Below are 27,192 nucleotides of genomic sequence, written 5' to 3' on the forward strand. Positions count from 1 at the left end.
TAGGAGTGTTACACGGAATGAGCACCTACTACAACTTTCCTGTGTGTAAGTCCACTGACCCAAAGAAAGTACAAACTGGTTTCCTTCTCACCCCGTCTTAAGATGAAGAATGCTTGGGATCCCTGGGTGGCGCAGCGGTTTGGCGCCTGCCTTTGGCCCAGGGCGCGATCCTGGAGACCCAGGATCGAATCCCACATCAGGCTCCCGGTGCATGGAGCCTGCTTCTCCCTCTGCCTATGTCTCTGCCTCTCTCTCTCTCTCTCTGTGACTATCATAAATAAATAAAAATTAAAAAAAAAAAAAAAAAAGAATGCTTGAATTTTAGGCATTTATTGAAAATTTGTACATGCCATATAAATGGACTGAACTTTAGCCTGACCACATTCTCTGCCATTGCCCACAAGGGATAAGAAATGGCACATGGAAAATGATGGGCAGACTCACAAACACATGTTTGGGGTGTTGCTTTCCTCTTCGTCTTTTATTCCCATCAGTCCTAGGCCAGAGAATGATCCATGAGTGCTGCAACAAATGAATGAAGATAGGTTTTTAATCCACGGGGCTGAAAGAATGGTTACAAACTCCTACATAAGAGGTGTTAAGTTTTTTATTCATGAGAGACACAGAGAGAGGTAGAGACACAGGCAGAGGGAGAGCAGGCTCCATACAAGGAACCCGACGTGGGACTCAATCCTCAAGGTCTCCAGGATCACGCCCTGGGCTGAAGGCAGCGCTAAACCACTGAGCCACCCAGGCTGCCCAAGTTTTTTTGGGTATATGTATGCAGCAGGGCACAGGCAGGTTAAGACTTTATGGAAAGCTGCCTACTGAAAATGGTTCAATGGAAAGAAGATTGACCAGTCTTAGAGGCCTAGAATCGAGACTGCTCTACCATTTAACAGATTTGAAACATATCTCAACCAAGGGTGAATGACCCCAAACTGAGCCTCAATTTCTACAACTATAAAACAATTAAATACTTAAATTACTATCTTACAGGGCTTTTGTGAAGACTGTAGAAAATAGCTAAAATATACAGATCATTTCCTTTTGCATTCCTCAAAAACCATACAGATCATTCACCATGTACCAAGCATTCTTTTTACGTACTTTTTAAATATACATCCTCATTTAATCCTTCAAAACAGCTTATGTACCTAATGTAGGTACTAATGCAAGTATTAATTATTATGTCCATTTTTCAAAAATAATCTCCTAGACTTAAATAGGTTGCTCAGTAAGCTGAATGACAGAACCAGGTAATGGCAATCTGCCATCAAGAGTCCTTTTAAATAATGTTATATTGTAAAACACTTGGTACAATGGCTGGAACTTAGGAGTCATTCAGTACATGTTAGTTCCCTGCCTCCTTGTAGTGAATATTCAAAGGTTTGGGTTCAAGGGCTACGGAGCTCTCCATGGCAAAGCAGGTAGAAATGAGCAAAGACAAACCCAGAATCTATCACCACCTGATATCTTAACTTACACCAACAAGCAGTCTTTTGGACATGAAGGACGAACTCTGTGTGGAAAGTGGCTCTGGAGTCATACTATCAGGGTTCAAATCCTAACTACACTTACCAGGCTGTGTGACCTTAGGCAAACTTCTTAATCTGAGCCTTTTTCTCCACTTGTTAAATGAGGATTCAGCACCTCAACTGAAAACATGCCATGTAAACATGCCTGACACTTACTAAGCGTTTGATGAATTAGTACAAATATAGTCATATTTTTTTTAAGATTTATTTATTTATGATAGACACAGAGAGACAGACAGACACAGGAGGAGGGAGAAACAGGCTCTATACCGGGAGCCTGACGTGGGACTCGATCCCGGGATTCCAGGATCGCGCCCTGGGCCAAAGGCAGGCGCTAAAGCACTGAGCCACCCAGGGATCCCCTAGAGTCATATTTTCAATATTAATTTTAACTTTTGAAAATAAAAGGATTAAGAGCTGAGTCAGGCTCCAAGCATGAGGAAACCAATTCTCTTTGTTACTCCTTCCTGAGCCAAGACTATGGGATCATGGAGAAAGCTGCAAAGACAGGCCCAGAGAAGTTAGTCACACAGGAAGCTTATAGTTTGGGTAAAGGCATGCTCCTTCTGCTGGGTTTGCCCTACAACGCTACAGCTATCAAAATGTAACTTTTAGAAGAAAGAAGGGGGGGTCCCTGGATGGCTCATCTGTCATGATCTCAGGGTTTTGATATCCAGCTCCATTTGCCCCCCCAATCCTCAGCAGGGAGTCCACTTGAGATCCTCTCCTTCTCCCTCTGCCCCCCAGCCAAATCAATCAATCTTTTAAAAAAAAAAAAATTAGATTTTCTTACTGCAGGATTTGCTATTGCCAAGGTGTTTTCATGGCTTTTGTCATATGTTGTTTTAGGTTCACACTAAGGTGGAGGTCCTAAGCCTTTTTGCTCCCTGACCCCAATGCTCCTTTCCTCAAGCCCTCATTCACTATAGAATGACCTGGCCACATCTGGAAGGAGAAAGCTTTGGCCTACTCTAGCTTAGTTTGCCTACACAATGGAGAACTGCAATCTAAATATTCTACCTGCAACACACAGACCCCGCCACTTATTTTACAGACCCCGCCACTTATTTTACCACTTCCACAATGGAGGAGCTATGTCAGTGCAAGTCCACTTGCTCTTAACCAAAATATTTTTTGTCAATTTATGGTCACCTCATGCTGTTAACCTACCCACAAAAGGCTGTCTGAAGTATCAGTCTAAGATGGGTTTTTGTTTCAAATGTAAACACTTAATGGTATTTTCTGTTCCTCACAAGACCGCAATTCTCTCAGACTGCCCAGCAGGCAGCCTATCTCCCCAATGGCCCTGAGATGCATGTTAAAGGATTTTATGACAGGAAATTAATTTCTGATCCGGGTTTCAAGGCCTGAGGCATTCATGTTCTGCAATCTAGGATCTTAGGCCTGGAAAAGAATCCTAGAATGCCAAAATTTTAAGGGACTTTTTAGAAGTAAATATAATCTAGTGATTTTCAAACCATGCTCAAAAGAGCTACTGCCCTCTTGCTTCTCTCCCCCCAATATATATACTCACTCATCCACCTACGCACTCATTCCAGAACTGCCTATCTTCCTATCTTTATGCTCTAGGATTTAACAGCAATTTTTCTTCTAAAGAAAACATTTTATAGTTGAAAGGGTTTGAAAATCACTGATTTACTCCAAATCTCTCATTTTACCAAAGGTAAATTGAGACCCACAGTGGGAAAGTGGCTTGGCTACTTGTCAGAGTAGGTATGTAACAGAGCTGGAACTGGACCGAGTTCTGTTCCATTATTCTTCAGGCTTTGAACCAGCAAAGCAGGTCCTCTTTGCAAAGAGGGAGATGGACGAAGGCAGGAATATGCTCCTGAAATGTAGGAAAGATCCTATATGCTCTGGGCCTTGCCCTAGACCTTCTTTGTTTTCACTCAAGTGGGGTTAGGCAGCTGCCTCTTGTCCCACAGAAGCTGCAGGACCTAAGATCTCTGGCTTTAAACTGGGATGAGCTACCTGCCTGATAGTAAGCTAGTAAGAGTAATTATAGAAGAACATATACATGTAAAATGAAGATATAATACCCATCTCTTTTTTTTTTTTTTTAAATTTTTATTTATTTATGGTAGTCACAGAGAGAGAGAGAGAGGCAGAGACACAGGCAGAGGGAGAAGCAGGCTCCATGCACCGGGAGCCCGACGTGGGACTCGATCCCGGGTCTCCAGGATCGCGCCCTGGGCCAAAGGCAGGCGCCAAACCGCTGCGCCACCCAGGGATCCCCAATACCCATCTCTTAAAACTAAAAAGAGAGGATTCCTGGGCAGCCCCAGTGGCTCAGCGGTTTGTGATCCTGGAGACCCGGGACTGAGTCCCACATCGGGCTCTCTGGAGCCTGCTCCTCCCTCTGCCTGTGTCTCTCTCTCTCTCTCTCATGAGTGAATACATAAAATCTTAAGATTCCTGTAAGTCCTCATTTATGTGCCTGAATGTGAATAAAAGGCCTTTCTCTAAGAACAGCTGAAGTCCAGAGGCCAGAATCATGAAGGGACAACCCTTTCAGTTCTTACCTCTTGGTGCCTGGCAGCAGGATGAGGCAGAGGGTGCCTGGGCCCAGGCTGTGGTAGAGCTTTCCTATCTTCCGGCCCCAGCGCCAGGCTGCTATCTTTGGGTGGTCCACCTTCAGAGCCTAGGATCAAAGCCATATATTGACACTCAGCCAGAGTATCATCTGCTCACCTTTGGAGGGGCTGCACCATGGGATCCCAGGAAAAGTTCTGTAAAAATCCTCTATCTGAAGCTAAAGCCCCCACCTTCAAGGTTCCCTGTCCATCCCAGCATCTCCAGGCCACAGGTCAGTTTTAGGAGTAAGTTGTTCTTTCTTTCATATGGATTGGGTCTTCCAGGGCCCCTTGGCAGAGGAGCCACATTACTAATGGCCCCTGTCACTAAGTATCTTTGTGACCTGGGCAAGTCACTCAACCAGTTCTGGCCTGTATTTCTCATCTGTTAAGTGGGAGATTAGACTAGGACAGTTTCCCAAACTTCAGCCATTCACCTTCTACCTTAACCCTTCTTTGTGTATCCCTCTAATATTTTTCTTTAAAGTGAGTCAAGTTTCTTCCTTCACCTCACTGAAATATCTATGAAGTCACAGGTTCAATGTGATTGTTGTGTAAGTATTAGAACAACAAGATCTTAACCTAAAAGTCAGGGGGAAAAGTCCATCCAGGACCACTAAAAATCATCTTGTGTATGTACTAAACTTTGGGAAACACTAGATTACTGAAGGCTTGCCCAGCCCTTTAACCTCCTATGTTAGCCCCTCAACTTCCCTTGGAGAGCCACCTGGAGGATTAAAAGCCTGATGGTAGCAGGTATGGAATGGATAAAAGTATAAGATCTTGGAGAAAGAAAAAGGTGTCTAGGGCTAGAAGAAGCTGGAGTGTGAAATAAAACTAGTGCCAAGGCAGAAAAAAGATCAAAGGCTTGAGTGTCACTTGAGCTGGACTCTCCTAACTTCTATAAACATCAGAAGGAAAATCAATAGTTAGAGCCAGCCAACCAAGGTAGCTACCTCTAATGCCAGGATACACTCACTCACTCACCTGTAAGGCCTGCTGCTCAGAGGGGGGAGGTATGACACGAATCCCCGGGGGCCTTCTTGATTCAGGAGGTAAGCCCCTGAGCCAAGCATGGAGATGCCTGGGGGTTAGGGCATGTCGGCCTTTCAGCTTCCAGTCCTTGCCTTTAAGAATGTCGAGGGCCCTCTGGGCACTGCCAAAATTTTTGAATTCTGAAAGCAAGAATAGCCCCTTCTGTTATTAAGGGCCGCAAAGCCTGGTCACCGCGGTCACCATTGAGGCTGGAGGTCAGCCAAGGCCAAAGGAGGACAGAATCAGCTGTTAACCCAGTCAATCACCCCAGGTGGGCTTATGTGGTGAACATGTAGACTTACTCAGGAAACAGTATCTTTTTTGCTTTCCGCTTTTAAGATCTTTAGGCAAGATCACAGCTTCCAGGCCAAGGAAGAGGTTGGACTGCTGTAAGAGATGTTCTTTGAAGGTTTCACTCACTCCAGACAGGTATATAGTACCTCGGTTTTCAGAATCTTGTTCTAGCTCGTTCACAAGAGTGTTACAGTCAAGGGTGAGCTCTGTCACAGGTCTCTGCACCTAACCAAGGAAGATGGCATTAGTGGTAGAAAGTCACACTTAGGGGCACCTCAGTGGTGCAGTTAGTGAAGCCTTCAATTCTTGGTTTCACCTCGGTCATGATCTCAGGGTCATGAGATCAAGCCCTGCATTGGGCTCCACGCTCAGCACAGAGTCTGTTTAGGACTCTCTCCCTCTCCCCCTCTGCCCCTCCTCCTTGGTCTCCTCTTCTCTCTCAAAATAATAAATAAATCTTACAAAAGAAAAGAAGGTCACCACTTCAACCTTTAGGCCTATTATATACTAGCAAGTAATTCTGCAGTTTCTGTATAAGGGGGTTAATGACAGATGCCTCAGAGAACTATGGTAAACACTTAATAAATACTTAAATATAAATGTTTTTATGTAAGCATACTATCTCCTCCCTTTCCTCCCCACCAAAACACCCTGCAATGGAAATGAATTCCCTGATTTTTACCGCAATGAGACTGATTATTTGCAAATAAGAAACTTCAAAACACCATTTGATCCCCTTGAAAGCTAAAGGAAAGGGCTGCTACAGAAAAACACACCAAATAAACCATCTGGGGTCTAAGTAGTGATAAAGAATACAAGGAAGACCCCAATGCAGCCAGGCTGATTCTGACAAAAATTAAAGCTGTTGTGTTTTAGGTCACTGCTAGAAGAATGCTGGGCTTGACTGAAGACTTCCCATAATACAAAGTCTTGTGCTCAAGAGTCTTGAGGGCTTTTTATTATATACTAGAGCACTATAAATACAGGCTGTGCAAGGTCAGGGCTGAAGGGTGCTGCTTTTTGCTTTCTTTGGCCACTCTACCTTGATGCAGGCACCTTCTACCAGAACGCCATCCAAGGATTCTATGGCCAGCTGAGCAGCTTCCAGGACTTCATATTGTATACAGAGATGTGGCTGCAGAAAAAAACAAGATTTTCTTATTCCTGCTTTCCAGGCTCAAACTGCTAGAGAAGGGACTGGGAAAGGGCCCTAACCTTGTGGCCAAAGCCACCAGAATAAAATGTTCTCTTTGCTGTGCTAAGCCAGACAGCAACTGCAGATCAACTTTTAAGTAATCACCAAAGTTCAAGAACTGATTTCTCAGGCAGTAAATAACCTTTGTCAATTAAAATTTAAGTCTTCTCTCCATGGGTGGTACGGGCAAAGCACTAATAAATCTTTACTAATCAACTTGCTTTTCATATTTATTATGAACCACTGAATTCATAAGTGCAAGTCATTCAGATTCTCATTTGTTGTTAGCTTAATTTCACACAGGCAACTTTCCTGTAAGTTTGGGGAGGTTAAATGCTTCCATTGGATAGGCTGCATCTTTAAACTGACTGCTTTTCTGCTTGATGATGAGAGGTGCTGCATCATCACTGAGATAAAAGTGCTCCCAGAGAAAAGCTTCATGATACTGGATTTGGCAAGGATTTCCTGAATACCAAAAGCAGGGGTAACATAAGACAAAATGGACTTTATCAGAATTAAAAAGTATTATCAAAGGACACTTTCAACAGTGTCAAAAAGCAATCCTATGAATAGGAGAAAATACTTGCAAATCACATATCTAATGAAGATTTCATATCTAAAATAAACTAAAACAACAACAAAAAAATCAAATAACCCAATTAAAAACAGGCAAAGGACCTGAATAGATATTTCTCCAAAGAAGACCTACAGTGGCCAATAAGCATACAGTAAGATGATCAGTATCACTAATCATTAGGGAGATACAAATCAAAACCATGAGCTACCACTTCACATCCATTAGGATGGCAGGAATGGAGACTGATAAGGAAAAGAAAAGGAGACAGGAAGTAGAAAAATGGGAGAAAAAAAATGTCAGAATACAGAAATTGGAACCCTTGGCATTGCAGGTGGGAGTGTAAAATGCTGTAGCCACTGCAGAAAACAGCATGGCAGTTCTTGAAATTATACATCAAATTACCATTTAACCCAGCAATGGTACTTTTAGGTATATACCCACAAGAATTAAAAAAAGAGACTCCAATGTACATTTGTATTCACAGCAGCATTTTTCAGAATAGCCAAAAAGTAGAAACAAGCCAAATGTTCATCAACAGATGAATGGATAAACAAAATGCAGTACACATCCACACTATGGAATATTATCCATCCTTGGAATAGCACGAAATTCTGACATGCTACAGCATGGAAGAAACCTGAAGACATTTCGCTAAGTGAAATAAAGACACAAAAGATTAAGTACTGTATGATTCTACTTACAGGATGTATAACAGAGTAGTCAAATTCATAAAAACAGAAAGCACAATAGTGCTTACCATGCTTGGGGGAGGAGGACTAGAGAGTTGTTGTTCAGTGGGTTCAGAGTTTCAGTTTCAGGGGATAAAAAAGTTCTAAAGTTCTGGATACATTTCAAGATCCCCAGCAGATGCCTGAAACCACGGATAGTACTGAACTCTCTAAATACTATGTCTTTTCCTATACATATATATCTATGATAAAGTTTAATTTATAAATTAGGCACAGTAAGGGATTAAAACAATAACTAATAATAAGGTAATTATAACAATATACTGTAATAAAGTTAGTGAATGTGGTCTCTATCTCAAAATATTCCCTTACCCTTCTTTTGATGATGTGAGACGATAACATGCCTATTTGATAAGATCAAGTAAGGTGAGTGGCATATAAAGGCATTGTGAGGTAGTGTTAGGCTATGCTGCCCTTCTGATGATATGTCAGAAAGAAGATCAACTACTTTTAGACTGTGGGTAACTGAACCCATGGAAAAGGGGGTACTACTGTTAATTAGTAACAGAACTGTATATTTTTTAAAAAGTTACAAAGGCAAATTTTATGTATATTTTACCAAAAAAAAAAAGAGAAAAAATCCAAGAATTACAGCAAGAGATTTTAGTCCCCTGACATATCCTTTCCATCCCTTAGGTCTGTCTTCCCAGGGAATCTTTGTATTTCTATTTTTAGGTACAGTAAAGACATTAATAAAAGATTTGGAGAAAGCACATTTTAAACATCCAGGATTCTGTACTTAGATCACTTTGAAAGATGGCAGATTTCTTGATTCTCAAAAGAATCAGAGAGTCTGGCAATGCTGGGTACATATCCTTCTGAATCAAAAGCTGCTCCATCAAAAAGCATGACTCGTACTCCAGTTGGTGACAAGCTCATGTCACCAATATCTGTTATGTGAATGGCCCCAGGAGGCACCTGAATTCCCAACACTAACCTAGAGGTGAAAATCTTATCTCATTACCTGATGGGTTTCAAGAACAAGAGTCATTGACCGGATTGGACCAAAGCTCTTAAAAAGCCTCTTCAGAGCCCTGAGGTTGCAATTTTTGCTAAATGGCCCAGCATAAACAGTTGACATCTCTGTCCACTTGATCCTCATCTGTAAGAAAAACAGAATGCAGTGAGGAGGTGAATGTGGTAAGAGAATTAAGTCTAATCTAAAGAAAACATGAGTTAAAACATGGGATAATTCTGCTTTAAGTAATTTCTCAACACAAAGCCGAATGTACAAAGATTAGTATATAGATATTTCACAACCACTTTATTTGGAATAGCAAAAACTTATAAAACACATATGATGAAGATAATAGATATATAATACAATGGAGTACTATACAACCATTAAAAAAGAAGAGAAATAAGATCATGTGCTGACCTGAAAAAATGTATAAGACACACTACTAAATGAAAAAGCTGCCAAATATTATAGTTTGATTCTTTTATAAAAATGTATTTTCTAAAATATTAATACATACATAGAAAAAATGTGGAGAAATGCAGAGCAAACTTATTAAAGTATGCAATACATTCTTTAACTCAGGGAGATTATAACTTATAAATAAATCATCTAGTAGAACTCATCTACTTACCCTCTTGTTCATCTCTTCAGTGAGGCTGGGTGAAAAGGGTTCAAAAGAGAACTGGACAATGCTGAAGGGAAACAGGGGAATTTCCACTCTGGCCTGCTCAAGAACCTGCAGAGAATAGCAAAGCCTGTATGAGACAGGAACCTAATGGCTCTTGGAGGTGAGCTACAATAATATAAACAAGGTTGCCTTTTTACCCATATTAAAAAGCAAAATGGGGCCGACTTTAAGGTCTGAAGAAAATGGTGACACAATACAGTCTCCTAGAAAACAGTAAGGAGGGATCCCTGGGTGGCGCAGCAGTTCGGAGCCTGCCTTTGGTCCAGGGCGCGATCCTGGAGACCCGGGATCGAATCCCACGTCGGGCTCCCAGTGCGTGGAGCCTGCTTCTCCCTCTGCCTATGTCTCTCTCTCTCTGTGACTATCATAAATAAATAAAAATTAAAAAAAAAAAAAGTAGAATTAAAAAAAAAAAAACAGTAAGGAGAGTAGGTAAAATCATGTAGGACCCAGGCCTTTAGCATCATTAAGAAAAAGAGACTACTAGAACCTTTAAATTACCTCTAAGAAAGAAGTTAAATTCCAGCACAACTCCCACCATCTCATACTGTTAATGCCTGTGAGTAAAGACAGGAGAGGAGGCTTAAAAGACTCTGGAAAGAAATCAAAAGGCATAGAAGACTTAGATGAAGTACAAACAAAATCACCCCCAGAAAGAAAAAGTACAACTAAATGCCAAAATAATGAGCAAAGGTCACAACTGTAATATTTCGCAACACTTGACTAGGTAAGAGGTTGGAAGCCTCAGAAAAATGCTTCTAAGAATAAGGTATATAGAGAAGAGCTAATACCCCCTTAGAGACACTGTCGGGAAAGAAAAGAAGGAATTAAGGGGGGGAAATGAAGGATATCCTGCAGAAAGTTAATAAGAAAATGTCAACATTCCCAAGAGCATTATAAACTCCTTATTCTTTCCAGCACAGTATCATCTTCAAAATAAGCACTGTTAAAAAAAGAAGAGAGTGTAACATCAGCAATAAGGAACAGAAAGAGCTTCAGGTTCTCACTCTCCTATAGATCCCAAGTTAACAAAATACAGACCAGAATGCCTTTGTGTGTTCTGTGAGAACTCTAGAGGCCAGCTGAGAAGCTAATAGCATTTAGACCAACATAAAAACCAAGAAGAGATTCCATCAAAAGGAGGAAAGAAAGGGGATGCCTGGGTGGCTCAGTAGTTGAGTGTCTGCCTTTGGCTCAGGGCATGATCCTGGAGTCCCAGGATTGAGTCCCGCATCAGGCTTCCTGCATGGAGCCTGCTTCTCCCTCTGCCTGTGTCTCTTCCTCTCTCTCTCTCTCTCATGAATAAATAAAAAAAAATCTTAAAAAAAAAAAAAAGGAGAAAGAAAATCTGTAGTGTTTTCGTTTCTTTTTTTTGGTTTTTTTTGTGTGTAGTGTTTTCCATGCCAATTCATATCTCCCCCGCATTCAACCTCATACAGTGCAACCCAAAAGAAACTTCCCAAATTGAGGATTGTCCCTTGGACAGAAACACGAATAGACCTTGCACTCAACATTTTGAGTCGTCTTGAGGCTGCCTCCGGGACGAGTTTTCTGTCTCACTTGACTCAAAGCACTGATGGTACTGGCAGCATTATTTGGGAACTCCTTAGAAAGAGTGAGGTCAGCAAGGTCATGGACTAGGAAGGTTCAGGCCCTCATTCTTCCACAAACACCAAGTTAACAACAACAAAGAGACCAGAATACCTTTGCAAGAACTCTAAGGACCAATTGAGAAGCAATAGCACCAAGACCAACAAAAAACCCAAGGGATTTCAGCAAAAGGGAAAGGAAAATATGCAGAATTTTGTGTGCCCACCTATATTCCTCCTCTATCCTTCCTATAACTAGAGGTCCTCCCTCTGGATGGAAACAAAAAAGTAGACTCTGCATCCAATATTATGGCTAGTCTGAGGCTGCCTGAGAGACTAGTTTCTATCTCACCTGACTAGAGCACTAATGGAACTGGCAGCCTTGTTTGGAAGCCACTGAAAACAAATGCAATTATCATAGCACATTAGAGCTGCAGTTCCACAGCCAAATGCCAAAGGAAGCAAGAGATTATGAGCACTGAGAAGAAACAGACAAGCTCCTTAAGGAATCTAAAAGTATACACACAGGCTCAGAGAAGATACATCCTCAAATTGGTGAGAGAGGTCCTGGAACCTCTCTAGCTAATCGGTAAAAGTCTTCTGTACCATGATGCCAGGCCTTAACAATGGGACAGGTAGTAGGTTTTTTTCCCCCAAATGACTAGGTCTTAATAAAAAAGATCACAAGGCATACAAAGAAATAGGGAAAAATGGCCCAAAGGAATAAAATAAAATTCCAGAAACCAAAACTAAAGTAACACAGAATGAACTAAAAGAGAACAAAGACAATTAATGGAATCAGGAAAATGACACATGAACAAAATGGGGTTCAACATCATATCTGATCTGGAAGAAGAAAGAGTCAGCAAACATGAAGACAGATCATTTAAAATCACCAATCAGAGTAAAATGAAAAAAGAATGAGGAAACATAAATAGATCCTAAGATGGGACAATGTCAAGACCAATATACATATAATGGGATCCTAGAAGAAGAGAGAAAGGGGAAGAGAGCTTATTTGAAGTAACAATGACTAAAAACTTCTCAAATCTGTGGAAAGAAATGAACATGGAAATTCAAGAAGCTCAAAGAACTTGAACCAGGATAAATACAGTAAATCTAAAGAAGCTCACATAAAGAAGACACATTACAACCAAACTGTCAAAAGTCAAAATCAAGAATAGAATCGTGAGAGCATCAAGAGAAAAGCAACTCATTACATACAAGGGAACTTCCTTAAAATTATCAGTGGACTTCTCAGCAGAAATCTTTGCAGGCCAGAAGAGTGGTGTGATATATTCAAAGTGTTAAAGAGAAAAACAAAACAGAACAAAATAACATCAAGAATACTGTAACTTGCAGAACTCTGCTTCAAAAATGAAAGAGAAATTAAGATTTTCCCAGATTAAAAAAAAAAAAAAAGCTGACAAAATTCATTACAATTAGAACTTATCTGCAGGAAATGCTAACAGGAGTTCAAGAGGAAAGAACAGTAGATAGCAACATGAAGCCACATGAAAAAAGTTTTCAGTCAAGGCAAACACATGAACCAATGTTGTAACCTCTATTAAGGTAATTTTGGTGTATAAATTCACTTTTAATTCTTCAAAATTTAAATGACAAAACCAAATATTTCCCATGTTAATGAATATACATCTATATAGATGTGATTGAGTATTAAATATTTATTCACTATCAAAATCTAATTTACTAGTAACTTAAATTTTTTTTAACATTTTGAGTATAGCTGTCACACACAATGTTAATTTCAGGTATACAACACAGTGATTCAACATCTCTATACATTATACTATGCTCACCACTACAAGCATTGCTACCCATCTGTCACCATACAATGCTATTACAGTATCACTGGCTCTATTTCCTGTGCTGTACCTCTTTTTTTTTTTTTTTAAGATTTTATTTATTCATTAGAGACAGAGAGAGAGAGAGAGAGGCAGAGACATAGGCAGAGGGTGAAGTAGGCTCCACGCAGGAGCCCAATGTGGGACTCGATCCCAGGACTCCAGGATCACGCCCTGAGCCAAAGTCAGATGCTCAGCCACTGAGCCACCCAGGCATCTCTGCTGTACCTTTTATATAAAGGTGCAATTTATGACATCAGTAACAAAGTGTGTGTGTTGGAGCTTATAAAAGCAGTTTCTGTATGCAATTGAAATTAAGTTGTTATCAGCTTAAAACAGAATGTTATAACTTTATGTAATTGCAATGATAACTATAAAGAAAATATTTATAGAATGTAATACACAGGGCAGCCCCGATGGCCCAGCGGTTTAGTGCCGCCTACAGCCCAGGCTGTGATCCTGGAGACCCAGGATCGAGTCCCACGTCAGGCTCGGCTCCCTGCATGGAGCCTGCTTCTCCTTCTGCCTGTGTCTCTGCCTCTCTGTTTGTCTGTCATGAATACATAAATAAAATCTTAAAAAAAAAAAAAGAATACACAAAAGGAAATGAGAAGTATAAAATTATGTCATTACAAAAAAAATCAATGAAACACAAAGGATAGTAGAGAGAAAAAGAGGAACAAAAGCTACATGATATACAGAAAACAAAAGATAAATAGTAAGCCCTTCTAATTTAGTAATCACTTTTAAAAAAGTACCAACAAACTGAATTCAACAGCATTTTAAAAGGATTATACATCATGATCAGTGGGATTTATTTCTGGAATGCAAGAACGGTTCAATATATGAAACATCATCCCATGGGGGCACCTGGGTGGTTCAGTTGGTTTAAGCATCTGCCTTTGGCTCAGGTTGTGATCGCAGGGTCCTGGAGTTGAGCCCCACATCAGGCTCCCAGCTCAGCGGGTTACCTGCTTCTCCCTCTCCCTCTGCCACCTCCTTGCTTGTGCTCTCTCTCTCAAATAAATAAATAAATTCTTTTAAAAAAGAAAAAAAGAGAAAAAGAAAAAAGAAAATCATCCCATGTAATATACCACCTTAATGGAAAGGACAAAACCCACAAAATCAGGGCACTGGGTGGCTTGGTCAGTTTAAACATCTGTCTTCAGCTCGAGTCATCATCCCGGGGTCCTGGGATCAAGCCCCACATGGGCTCCCTGCTCAGTAAGGAGCCTGCTTCTCTGCCCCTCCCCCAACTTGTGCTTGCTCTAACAAATCTTAAAAACAAAAACACAGGGCAGCCCGGGTGGCTCAGCGGTTCAGCCTTCAGCCCAGGGCATGATCCTGGAGCTCCAGGATCGAGTCCCATGTCAGGCTCCCTGAATGGAGCCTGCTTCTCCCTCTGTTGTGGCTCTTCCTCTGTTTGTCTGTCATGAATAAATAAATAAAATCTTTAAACAAAACACAGAATCATCTGAATTGATGCAGAAAAAGCATCTGACATGATTCAACACTCTTTCATGATAAAAACAATCAACAAACCAGGAACAGAAGGAACCACCTAACAGAATAAAGGCCATATATGAAAAGCCCACAGCTAATTTTTCAAAGGTGAAGGGTTGAAAGCCTTTTCTTTCTCTAAGACAAGAAACAACGATGCCTGCTCTTGCCACATCTATTCAACATAGTACTGGGATTCCTAGCCAGAGCAATTAGACAAGAAAAAGAAATAAAAAGCATCCAAATTGGAAAGAAAAAAGTAAAATTATCTCTGTTCACATATGACACGTAGAAGACTCAAAAGAATCCGCAGAAACATTGTTAGAACTAATAAATGAATTCATCAAAGCTGAAGATACAAAATCAGCTGTGTTTCTATATACTAACAATGATCAGAAAAGTAAAGTAAGTGGGGGAAAATCTCATTTACAAAAGCATCACAAAAGAATAAAATTCTTAGGAATTAACTTAACCAAGGAAACACTTGTATGCTAAAAAACTACAAAACATTGCTGAAAGAAATTAGAGAATAAGTAAATAGAAACATTCCCATGTTTACAGATAAGAACACAATACCATTAAGATGTCAACAGTACTGAAAGCAACCTCCAGATTCTATGCAATCCCTATTAAAATTCTAATGTCATTTTTTTCTAGTATCATTTTTTTTTTTTTTTTGTAGAAATAGAAAAAATCACCATAAAATCCTTACGGAATCTCAATTCTAAAAGAACAAAGTTGCGGGACACAAGTTTCCTGATTTCAAAATGTATTACAAAGTTACACTAATCAAAACAGTATGGCACTGGCATAAAGACAGACATACAGACCACGGAACAGAACACATTTCAAAAATAAAACTTTGTGTATATAGTCAAATGATCTTTGACAAAAGTATCAAGACCATTCAATGAAAAAGGATAGTCTCTTCAACAAAGAGGTACTGGAAAAGAGGGAAAGTTGGAACCTTTTCTTACATATATATATAAATTAGCTTAAAATGGATTAAACACCTGAAAGTAAGATCTAGAACTAGAAAACTCCTAGAAGAAAACATAGAGGAAAAGCTTCATAATGTATTTGGCTATGATTTCTTGGGTATGACATCAAAAACAGAGGCAACAAAAGCAAAGACAAGGGGGAGTATATCAGTTCATCAAAACACACAATCAATATGGTGAAAAGGCAACCTGTGGAATGAGAAAATGTTTACATATCATATATTTGATAGGGAATTAAAATCCAGGATATATAAAGAATATGTGTGTGTGTGTGTGTGTGTGCACTTATTTGTAGTTATATAAAGAACTCCTAAAACTTTAACAAAAAACCCAATTCAAAAAGGGGACTTGAAAAGACACTTCTTAAAAGATTATATACAATGGCTAACAAACACAAGGAGAAAAAAAAAAAGAGGTTCAACATTGCTAATTACCAGATGACAATGAGATATCCCCTCATACACATTAGGATGGCTACTATCAAAAGAGAGAGAGAGAGAAAATTAAGTGTCAGCAGAGATGGGGAAAAGTTGGAATTCATAAGCTACGCACTATTGGTAGGAGTGTAAAATGCTGCAACCACTATGGTGAACACCACAGTAGTTTCTCAAAAAAAATTAAAATCTCTTTTAAAAATAACAATTTAGGGACACCTGGGTGGCTCAGTGGTTGAGTGCCTGCCTTCAGCTCAGAGTATGATCCCGGGGTCCTGAGATGGAGTCCTACATTGGGCTCCCCGTGGGGAGCCTGCTTCTCCCTCTGCCTGTGTCTTTGCCTCTCTGTGTTTCTCCTGAATAAATAAAATCTTAAAAAATATATAAAAAATAAAAATTAAAAATAACTGTTTAGGGGTGCTTAGATGGCACTGTCAGCTGAGCATCTGACTGTTGGTTTCAGCTCAAATCATGATCTCAGGGTTGTGAAATCAAGCCCTGTATCAAACTCTGCAGTTAGTGTGGAACTTAAGACTCTCCCTGTGCCCTCGCCCTCACTAAAATAAATAAATCTTTAAAAAAACTAACTAGAGCAAAATAATAATATGCAGAAGTAAAATGAATGATGACAGCACCAACCACCAAGGATGGGAGGGGAAAAATGCAAACATATAGTTAAAGGTTCTTATATGTGAAATGGTATAATATCACCTAAGGTAAACTATGTTAAATTAGATATGCTATAAATCCTAAAGCAACTACTAAAATAGCACAACAAAGAATCACAGTTAAGGCACTGCCAAAAGAGATAAAATAAGATCATAAAAAATACCCCAGTAACTCAAAAGAAAAAAAAATAGGAAAAAAATAAAAAAAGATGGTACAAATAGAAATAATAGCAAGATAAGAGACTTAAACCTAACAGTGTCAACAATCATTAAATGTAAATAGCCTAAACACTATTCTTAAAAGGCAATGATTGTTGGAATGAATAAAAAAGCAAATCCTAACTGGTCACAAGAAACCCACTTTAAATATAAAGATATAAATAGACTAAATGTAAATTAAAAATATATACCATTGTCAACAATAAACAAAAGGAAGCAGGAGGGGCTATATCAGTATCAGACAAAGTAAAAGAACAGAAAATGCTTCAAGGTGGGGATACCTGGGTGGTTTAGCAGTTGAGTATCTGCCTTTGGCTCAGGGGGTACCCCTGGGTCTAGGGATCGAGTTATGCATCGGGCTCCTTGCAGGAAGGCTGCTTCTCCCTCTGTTTATGTCTGTCTCTCATGAATAAATAAAATCTTTTAAAAAAAAGAAAGCTTCCAGGGATAAAGAAGGCCCTATTTTTAATGACAAAGGGGCCAATTCATTGGGAAGACATAATGCATAATGTTTATGTATCTAATAGGAAAGCTGCATTAAACATAAAGCAAAAATCATGGAGCCCAGGTGGCTCAGCAGTTTAGCGCCACCTTCAGCCCAGGGCCTGATCCTGGAGTCCCGGGATGGAGTCTCACGTCGGGCTCCCTGCATGGAGCCTGCTTCTCCCTCTGCCTGTGTCTCTGCCTCTCTCTGTGTGTCTCTCATGAATAAATAAATAAAACCTTTAAAAAAAAAAGCAAAAATTAATGAAACTCCTCAAAGAAATAGACAAATCTACAATTATAATGGGAAATTCCACCTTTCAATAAATTTAAAAGGATTCAGGTAATTCAAAGTACATTCTTTGGATGATAGAGAACTTAAGAAATTGGAATAGATTTCAGGAAAATCCCTAACTTTTTGGAAAACAAATAGCATACTTCTTAAAAGCTATGAGCCAAAAAAGAAATCAAAAGGAAAATTAAAAAGAATCCGGAACTGAATGAAAACACTTTGCAGTATTTATTGAAACATCAATATTTCTAAGATGCAGCTAAAGTAGTATTTAGAGAGTAATTTAAAGCTCTAAACCTGTAGTAAAAAAGAATGACCTCAGCTAACAGTATTCTGGATGCATTAGCCAAAGCATCCACTGGAAAAAAGACAGTCTCTTCAATAAATGGTGCTGGGAAACTTGGACATCCACATGCAGAAGAATGAAACTAGACCATTCTCTTATACCATACACAAAGATAAACTCAAAATGGATGAAAGATCTAAATGTGAGACAAGATTCCATCAAAATCCTGGAGGAGAACACAGGCAACACCCTTTTTGAACTTGGCCACAGCAACTTCTTGCAAGATACATCCATGAAGGCAAGAGAAACAAAAGCAAAAATGAATTACTGGGACTTCATCAAGATAAAAAGCTTCTGCACAGCAAAAGAAACAGTCAACAAAACTAAGAGACAACCTACAGAATGGGAGAAGATATTTGCAAATGACCTATCAGATAAAGGGCTAGTATGCAAGATCTATAAAGAACTTATTAAACTCAACAGCAAAGGAACAAACAATCCAATCATGAAATGGACAAAAGACTTGAACAGAAATTTCACAGAGGAAGACACAGACATGGCCAACAAGCACATAAGAAAATGCTCCGCATCACTTGCCATCATGGAAATACAAATCAAAACCACAATGAGATACCACCTCACACCAGTGAGTATGGTGGAAATGAACAAGACAGGAAACAACAAATGTTGGAGAGGATGTGGAGAAAGGGGAACCCTGTTGCTGTTGGTGGGAATGTGAACTGGTACAGCCACTCTAGAAAACTGTGTGGAGGTTCCTCAAAGAGTGAAAAATAGATCTGCCCTACGACCCAGCAATTGCACTGTTGGGGATTCATCCCAAAGATACAGATGCAGTGAAACACCGGGACACCTGCACCCCAATGTTTATAGCAACAATGTCCACAATAGCCAAACAGTGGAAGGAGCCTAGGTGTCCATCGAAAGATGAATGGATAAAGAAGATGTGGTATATGTATACAATGGAATATTACTCAGCCATTAGAAATGACAAATACCCACCATTTGCTTGGATGTGGAGGGACCTGGAGGGTATTATGCTGAGTGAAATAAGTCAATTAGAAAAGGACAAACATTATATGATCTCATTCATTTGGGGAATATAAAAATTAGTGAAAGGGAATAAAGGGAAAGGAGAGAAAATGAGTGAAAGTGTCAGTGAGGGTGACAAAACATGAGAGACACCTAACTCTGGGAAATGAATAAGGGGTAGTAGAAGGGGAAGTGGGCAGGGGGTTGGAGTGACTTGGTGATGGGTAATGACAGGGGGCACTTGGCAGGATGAGCACTGGGTGTTATGCTGTATGTTGGCAAATTGAACTCCAATAAAAAAAATTAAAAAAAAAAAGGAAAAGAAGGAATACAACTATACTATATAAGCACACTGGAGTACTATGCAGCTAATGATAAAAAAAATTAAGACAATCCTTAGTAAACTGATATAATTTCCCAGATACATTGTTATGGGAAAAAAGCCACTGCAAAAGAGCTTATATAATATGTTAACTTCTGTGTAATAAAGAAAGAAATAAGAAAGCATATATGCATCTGCTTTTTTTTTTTTTTTTTAAAGATTTTTATTTATTTATTCATGAGAAACACACAGAGAGAGGCAGAGACATAGAGGGAGAAGCAGGTTCTCCAGGAGAAGCCTGATGTGGGACTCAATCCCAGGACCGATCAGGACTCAAGCCACAGGCAGATGCTCAACCAGTGAGCCACCCAGGTGCTCTATATCTGCTTTTTTTTTTTTTTTAACCAAGAAGAACAAAGAATAAATCAGGTAGTGAAAAGGATTGGGTAAAAGGGATAATAGGCGAGAGAACCGCATTTATCTGAGTACAGAGTTTACAGGGTTTTGGTAATTTGGAAGCACATTAAGGTTCTACAGATCCCAAAAATAAATCAACAAAGATTCCAGGGGGGAAGAAAACCCTAAAACCGAAAGCACAATGAAACAAATGAACACAACTATATATTCAATACAAAACACAGCTAATCTGAAGGGGAGAAAAAAACCAATACAAATTATAAATGAAACATTCACATACCCAATACTCAGTTATAGACAGGGTGGGGACAGGGAGGAGAGTGAACTGCAAACCAATACTTAACTCATTCTATAGTGATTTGGGTGCATCAAATCTAAAACGATTTTGGATATAGTTCAGGTTTGTGTGAATGAGTTAATTGTTGATGTTGTTGGGAGCCAATGTTCCCACACTAGATAGAGAGCGTTACAAATAAAGAATGAAGAAAAGCAAGGAAGAATCTTGTATGAAAAGGCTGAAATCAAAGGTATTCATATAAACACATGATTTCTAAAATATGTATATCTCTGTACTGCGTGTGCATGTATGTATGTATCAACATGCATATATTTCCTCTGTCTGCTTTACTGGTCTAGAAGCAAAGACACCCTAGTAGCAATATGCATACCCAGTGCCCAGATCTTGGTTTCCAATATCAAGATGTAACTGAATTATCTTGTGCCAAAAAGGAAAAAAAGATATTCCAAAAAATTATGGGTGCATGTCATAAGGACAAAGGTGACAACCTGAAGGGGCTACCACTAGCCAAATTTGGGAAGTTTGAAAACTAAAACAATTTAGTACAATCATAAATTATAAACCACTGAAATAAACAGAAATCTATGAGTCCACACTGAATGAATGAATGAATGAATGAATACAAAGCTAAAGGAAGGACTTTTGCTTACAGATTGCTGAGTAACAACTAATAAATACGAAGGAAGTGCTAGAGCTAGAAATCATCATTGTGCAACCATCAGGTAGGAATCAACAGTTTTTGCTAAATATGAGGGGAAGTTCTGATAAAAAGCTGGATATCTGCTTTTCTTAAATTATCTCTTCATATTACTTATTAGAAGGGACAAAAGTAGTAAATCTACAGTGGAGAAAGCAGACAACATCTTGTGAAGGTTATCAAAATAGACAGCACAAAATAAAGGACACATGGACATGTGCCTCTGAGTGTGATACCCTGAAAAGGAAACATGACTTATAAGTAGTTAGGTAAAGAATGCATAACCTGTGTCTAATCATGGGGAAATGAACCCATAATGAGGAACATTCTGTTCAGGGTAACATGTATTACTTAAAAACTACCATTGTCATGAAACACAAAGAAAGGTCGAGGGATGTATCCAGATTAAAGGAAACTAAAAAGATAGGACAACCAACTGCAATATTTGATCCTAGTTTAGATACTGTTCTGAAGGAAAAAGAAATGCTACAGGACATTATTGGGTCAACTAAGAAAACTAGAATACAGATGAAATTTGAAAAAGATACTGTATCAATATTAACTTTACTGAAGTTTATTATGGTTATGTAAGAGGATATTTCTATTCTCAGGAGATATATATTGAGGTATCAGGGGAAAAGAGCCATGATATAAGAAGCTGATAATCAAATGGTTTTGAAAATAAAAGGTCATATAGAAACAGGAATATAGAAAGAAATAGCAAGAGAGCATAAACATGCCAGAATATACATAAACAAATGGGGCAGAGCATTAACAGATGAACAATCTGGATAGAAGGTTTATGTCACCACTCATGCAAGTCTTCTATAAGTCTGAAATCCTTTCCAGATAAAATAAAAAAATATATAGAGAGATCTTCTGAACAAGATGACCTAATAAATGCATGCTGCAATACATCCCTTCAACTTTATGCATACAGGAATAATATGTAAAATTTAAGAAAATTAAAAAAAACCAATCATATAAACCAAGATAAATATCTCACTATGCCAGATAATGAACAGAAATCCAAAGTAGTGTGCAATGCCAAAGGTAGGCTCTGCAAGCAGACACTGGCAGCTGACAGTTCTGCTCCTGTGAAATAACTGGGACTAAAAGTGCTCCATATAAGATGGGAGACAAAAACCAGACTTCATAATGGTAGCTAGGATTATTGATGTAAAAAAAGCTTGACACTTAGTGTGAATTGCAAGGGATACATTCCCCTGTTTTGAGCACAACGTTCAAACAGACAAGTTACTCACCTCTTTATTTGAAAGGCACTTAACAGTTTCACAGTTTCTAGCAGAAGAAAGTTCACTAGTTTCTGGTTCCCGGGTCAAGAAAAGGAGCTTCTGACCCATTAAGTCCAAGCATTCTAAAACACTGCAAAAAAAGTAGAAGAGATCAAGAGAAGAACAATAGTTTTTCCTAACCTAAGAGTTACTTCTCTATACTTGCACTGTCTAAATAAGGTAGCCACTAACAACATGTGTCCATTTAAATTAAAATTAATATTAAATTATGGTTCAGTTTCTCAATACACATTAGTCACACATCATCCTGTACTGTGTGGACCTTACTGGAAAACACAGATCTAAAACAATTCCATCACTGGAGAAGTCATATTGGACAGTACTGTTTTATATTTAGGGGAAGTAAGGATAAACATGAAAAATACTCAAAGCTCTAACAAATTTATATTCTAAGGATCTGACACATTTATTATGGTGTGTAGATGAACTCCTTCCAAGACTGTTTTTTGTTTTTCCCTAATCTGGGCTAATACATCAAAGGTGACTTGTCTAATCAAAACATCCACTAGTTTATCATCTCCCCTAATGCTACTTAGGTTCACTGTATTTCAATGTCCTCCTTTTTGGTAAAAGAGTTTAGACCAGTTACTATATTTAGAAAATAAGAAAAATAAATACATACGATTTAGAGTGGAAGGTGCTATTTTTCTCTCCATGGTTTTTGTGATAGTAGAATGTTACTCATACTATTGGTAAACATTTCTCAATAGACTCAAAAAAGGAAAAAAAGAATCCCCAGGTTTTGTAAATAAGAAACTAAATACTCTTATTTTTGTTCTTATTTAGAAATAAAAATATTACCTTGTGTTTGGCTGCTGAACTACTTCTGCTGTATTTCTTAGCTCTTGGCCTGTTGCTAGCAATTCTTGGTGACTAGCTAGTGCCTCCAGATTTAGTTCTGCAATCTTAAGAAAATCAAGTGGTAAAAATCATCTCATTTCCTGCAAAGCATCTGAGGTTTAAAACAAACAAAACGGATGCCTGGGTGGCTCAGCGGTTGAGCGTCTGCCTTCAGCTCAAGGCATAATCCTGGAGTCCCAGGATCAAGTCCCTTATCAGGCTTCCTATGAGGAGCCTGCATCTCCCTCTGCCTATGTCTCTGCCTCTCTCTCTGTGTCTCTCATGAATAAATAAATAAAAATTTTTTTTTAAATTTTTATTTATTTATGATAGTCACAGATGTAGAAACTGAAATTCTTCAGAGAAATTGACCCAGATCATATAGTTAAACATAGTACTATCTTTCTTCTTACTTTAAAATTTTAAAATAACCTCTACACCCAACGTGGGGTTCAAACTTACAACCCCGAGATCAAGTCACATGCTCCTCTGATTGAATAAGCCAGGTGTACCTGTACCATCTTTATTTAAAAACAGGAAGTCCAATTTCAGAGACTACATACTTTGCTACATTATGCTACTCATACAGGTCTTAATTCCGAATGCTCACCTTGAATTACACTTCCTATTTTATAAGAAAGGTAAGAATAGGAAATGGTGGTCTGTGATTATCCGTTCTAGTTCCATAATTTTAAGAAATGCAAACATACAGGTCAAAGATACTAACCTTCCTTGGGCCATACTTAAGGAAATACCGAGCCAATTCAAGGGTTGTTCTAGCATCTTCTGTGGCATCATGACCAAGTCTATTTGGACACTGTATATCCTTCCTGGAAAGTCAAGATAAAACTGATACACTCAACAGTATTTTCAATGATAGGTTCTTTCAACCACTTCAAATACTCTGGTCACATGTAAAATTTCAGCAATCTGATCAGATTTTATCACAACAATCAAGATTCCTTACTCCTAAGAGCCAGGAGAGTACCTGGAGTGAGAGGCACTGACAATATACAAGGATTAGAAATGGCTTTGTCTACAGCAAGCATATCATCTGGACAAAAAGCTACCCAATAAAATCTCTGGTCACTCCCCAGCCAAACCCTTGCCTCATTCTTTTACATGTAGCTACTATTTAAAGTTACAGAAATTTTATATTTGCATGCAAGTATCTATAGGTACTTAACTCTTTTCTTGGCCATTTTCAAAAACCTTAAAAAAGTACATATGTTTGTGTCTATAAATTTATCTAAATGTAATCTATGTCATATGGATATCTAGGTATATACAGATCTTGTTCTGCATCTCCATTTTATTCTCAGTAGTACCTTAAGAGTTTCCATATTAGCACATACAGCTCCATCACATTCTTTTAATAACAAAGTATTATGTAAAATATTTGCAGTTTGGGGCTGTTTTAAAACCGTATTATAATGAACATTTTTGTGCATGTGTTTGTACATAATAGGATACATTCTACAGGATTATTGTTTTCAAATTCTGGTTAACTTTTCTGTCCCTCCCTGTCTAGTTCTATCCATCAACTCTCAGTTGTGAATGTAAATTTAATTTTGTATTTCCATAATTTCATTTGTATTTCCATAATTTTGTATTTCCATAATTTCATTTCTGAGTCATACTTCTCTGGAATTAGGATCCCAGGATTTGTAAGAAATGAAAGGAATAATATTTACAGACTAAGGAGAGCAGAGACAATGAATTTTGCAATATGCATTAAATAATATATGCTAACTTATATGCAACTTGTCAGGACAGTATTGTAATATGCAAACAACCTACCCCAAAATAGCTTTGGCTAAGAACTTTAGCTTAAATCTTCTGCCCTGCTCTCTGACATAAAGCAATGATGTATCAATAACATACGGATGTATCATCTGAGGAGGAAAGAGAATAGAATAAGTAGCATTCTATGCTAAAGGAAAAAACAAGTGGGTTGGGGGAACAGAAGAACCCAAGACTTTAGATTTGAAATAAATGGAAAAGGCATATATTCTGAAAACACTAAGTCAGATACTCACTTTCAGTGCTCTGAGATCCAAGTCTAAGGAATGGCCCACTAACACAGCGTCAGGAGGAAGCAGTGATTTTAACTGTCTCTGTACATCTTTGAGTCTGGTTGTCACTGGGTTAAGAATCTTCTTTGTGATTCCTGAAAAGCTTTAATAAAAAAAGAGAAATGGACAGGCGAGGATGTTATTAATAGGTTTACCTCCCTGAAAAGTCATTTCACAAAGAATATTTTTATTTTATTTTTTTTAAAGATTTATTTATTTATGATAGACACACACAGAGAGAGAGAGAGGCAGAGACACAGGAGGAGGGAGAAGCAGGCTCCATGCCGGAAGCCCGACGTGGGACTTGATCCCAGGACTCTAGGATCACGCCCCGGGCCAAAGGAAAGCACTAAACCGCTGAGCCACCCAGGGATCCCCACAAAGAATATTTTTAAAAATTAATATATGCTCATTATAAAAAGGTTGAAAATACAGATCAGCAAATAGGAAAATTTTTTTTAAAGTTTTATTTATTTATTCATGAGAGACACACAGGGAGAGAGAGAGGGGCAGAAATACAGGCAGAGCGAGAAGCAGGCTCCATGCAGGGAGCCAGATGTGGGACTGGATCCTGGGTCTCCAGGATCAGGTCCTGAGCCACTTGGGCTGCCCTGCAAAGAGGAAATTTAAAATAACCTCAAATCCCACAACCCAGAGATTACTTTTTACATTTTAGTAAATAGCCTCTCATATTTTTTGATACATATATCATGCATATGTATGTATATATATTTTAAAGATTTATTTTAGAAAGAGAGAGCAAGAGAGAGAGAGAAAAAATCCTCAAGCAGACTCCCGGCTGAGCATGGCACCTGATTCAAGGCTCAATCCCAGGAACCTGAGATCAGGACCTGAGCCGAAATCGAGTCGGATGCTTACCCGAATGAGCCACCCAGGTGCTCCCATGTACATATTTTATTTTTATAAAAATACAGTCATAATGCATGTTACTTTATAACATGATTTTATCATTTGCCATACATCATAAACAAGCTTTCACATCGTAACTCTACTTCAACACATCCATTTAAATGGCTAGAGTATTTTGTTATATGGATTTCATATACTTTAACCAATCCTCTACTTTCAGCTGTTTATGCTCCTGTTTTTTTTTTTTTCTATTATTTGAGTTCAATTTGCCAACATATAGAATAACACCCAGTGCTCATCCCATCAAGTGCCCCCCTCAGTGCCCGTCACCCAGTCACCCCCACCCCCCGCCCACCTCCCTTTCTACCACCCCTTGTTCGTTTCCCAGAGTTAGGAGTCTCATGTTCTGTCTCCCTCTCTGATATTTCCCACTCATTTTCTCTCCTTTCCCCTTTATTCCCTTTCACTATTTTTTGTATTCCCCAAATGAATGAGACCATACAATGTTTGTCCTTCTCTGATTGACTTATTTCATTCAGCATAATACCCTCCAGTTCCATCCACATCGAAGCAAATGGTGGGTATTTGTCATTTCTAATGGCTGAGTAATATTCCACTGTATACATAAACCACATCTTCTTTATCCATTCATCTTTCGATGGACACCAAGGCTCCTTCCACTGTTTGGCTATTGTGGACATTGCTGCTATAAACATCGTGGTGTAGGTGTCCTGGCGTTTCACTGCATCTGTATCTTTATACTCCCATGTTTTTTGAAATATTGTGATAAACATGTTTATACATACATCTTTCCCACAAATGACTGTTCCCTAAGAATACTAATTATGCCTGCTAATAGGACAATGTTTATCACTATCATGGCCTCTCTGTGCATAAGTAAGCTTGAATCTATAGATACAACTTCAAGAGTAGTGTTATACCAGGTTTTCTTTGCCTAATCACTATAATATGTACATTCTGAAATTACATGATAATCTTTAAAAAGACAGACTAAAATTTTTGAGCTTCAAATTTCTATTATGGAAAAACTTTGTTTTGTTTGGTTTTTGAAGTCAAGGCAGCTTAACCTCTAAATTATTTGACTGCCAAATGATGATTTGCAGATTTTTCAAATGTGGTCTTCTCAGAGAGCAAAGCTCCAGGTCTCTGGCAGTTGCTAGATAATGATTACAGCTGGCAGACTCTAATCAAGGAAGATAGGGATGCCTGGGTAGCTCAGTGGTTGAGCATCTGCCTTTGGCTCAGTGCGTGATCCTGGGATCTCGGGATCCCAGGATCGAGTCCTGCATTGGGTTCCTTGCAGGGACCCTGCCTCTAC

At 38.7% G+C, this 27,192-nt stretch overlaps 2 protein-coding genes across 4 annotated transcripts in view; one reads left to right on the forward strand and one right to left on the reverse strand.

The window, feature by feature from the left end:
- Nucleotides 1–314: 314 nt before the first annotated feature.
- Nucleotides 315–27,192, reverse strand: part of REXO5 (RNA exonuclease 5) — a 44,202-nt gene continuing 17,324 nt past the window's right edge. For all 3 annotated transcript variants that reach the window (XM_025416308.3, XM_025416311.3, XM_025416309.3), the window contains exons 9-20: nucleotides 24,948–25,086; nucleotides 24,709–24,803; nucleotides 23,636–23,738; nucleotides 22,870–22,973; nucleotides 22,018–22,138; nucleotides 9,575–9,679; nucleotides 8,947–9,084; nucleotides 6,504–6,596; nucleotides 5,470–5,686; nucleotides 5,120–5,307; nucleotides 4,082–4,200; nucleotides 315–522 (exon numbers count right to left, since the gene is read on the reverse strand). In XM_025416308.3, the coding sequence (XP_025272093.2) occupies nucleotides 441–522; nucleotides 4,082–4,200; nucleotides 5,120–5,307; nucleotides 5,470–5,686; nucleotides 6,504–6,596; nucleotides 8,947–9,084; nucleotides 9,575–9,679; nucleotides 22,018–22,138; nucleotides 22,870–22,973; nucleotides 23,636–23,738; nucleotides 24,709–24,803; nucleotides 24,948–25,086 (1,504 nt within the window). In that variant the 3' untranslated portion in view covers nucleotides 315–440. The remainder of the gene's footprint in view (nucleotides 523–4,081; nucleotides 4,201–5,119; nucleotides 5,308–5,469; nucleotides 5,687–6,503; nucleotides 6,597–8,946; nucleotides 9,085–9,574; nucleotides 9,680–22,017; nucleotides 22,139–22,869; nucleotides 22,974–23,635; nucleotides 23,739–24,708; nucleotides 24,804–24,947; nucleotides 25,087–27,192) is intronic.
- The window catches only part of ERI2 (ERI1 exoribonuclease family member 2), a 32,638-nt gene continuing 26,163 nt past the window's right edge, over nucleotides 20,718–27,192 (forward strand). Inside the window, exon 1 of the mRNA XM_035718073.2 lies at nucleotides 20,718–20,777. The gene's annotated coding sequence lies outside the window, so the exon portion shown is untranslated. The remainder of the gene's footprint in view (nucleotides 20,778–27,192) is intronic.

Source organism: Canis lupus, chromosome 6 (assembly GCF_003254725.2).
Source record: "Canis lupus dingo isolate Sandy chromosome 6, ASM325472v2, whole genome shotgun sequence".
NCBI classification, from domain to species: Eukaryota; Metazoa; Chordata; class Mammalia; order Carnivora; family Canidae; genus Canis; species Canis lupus.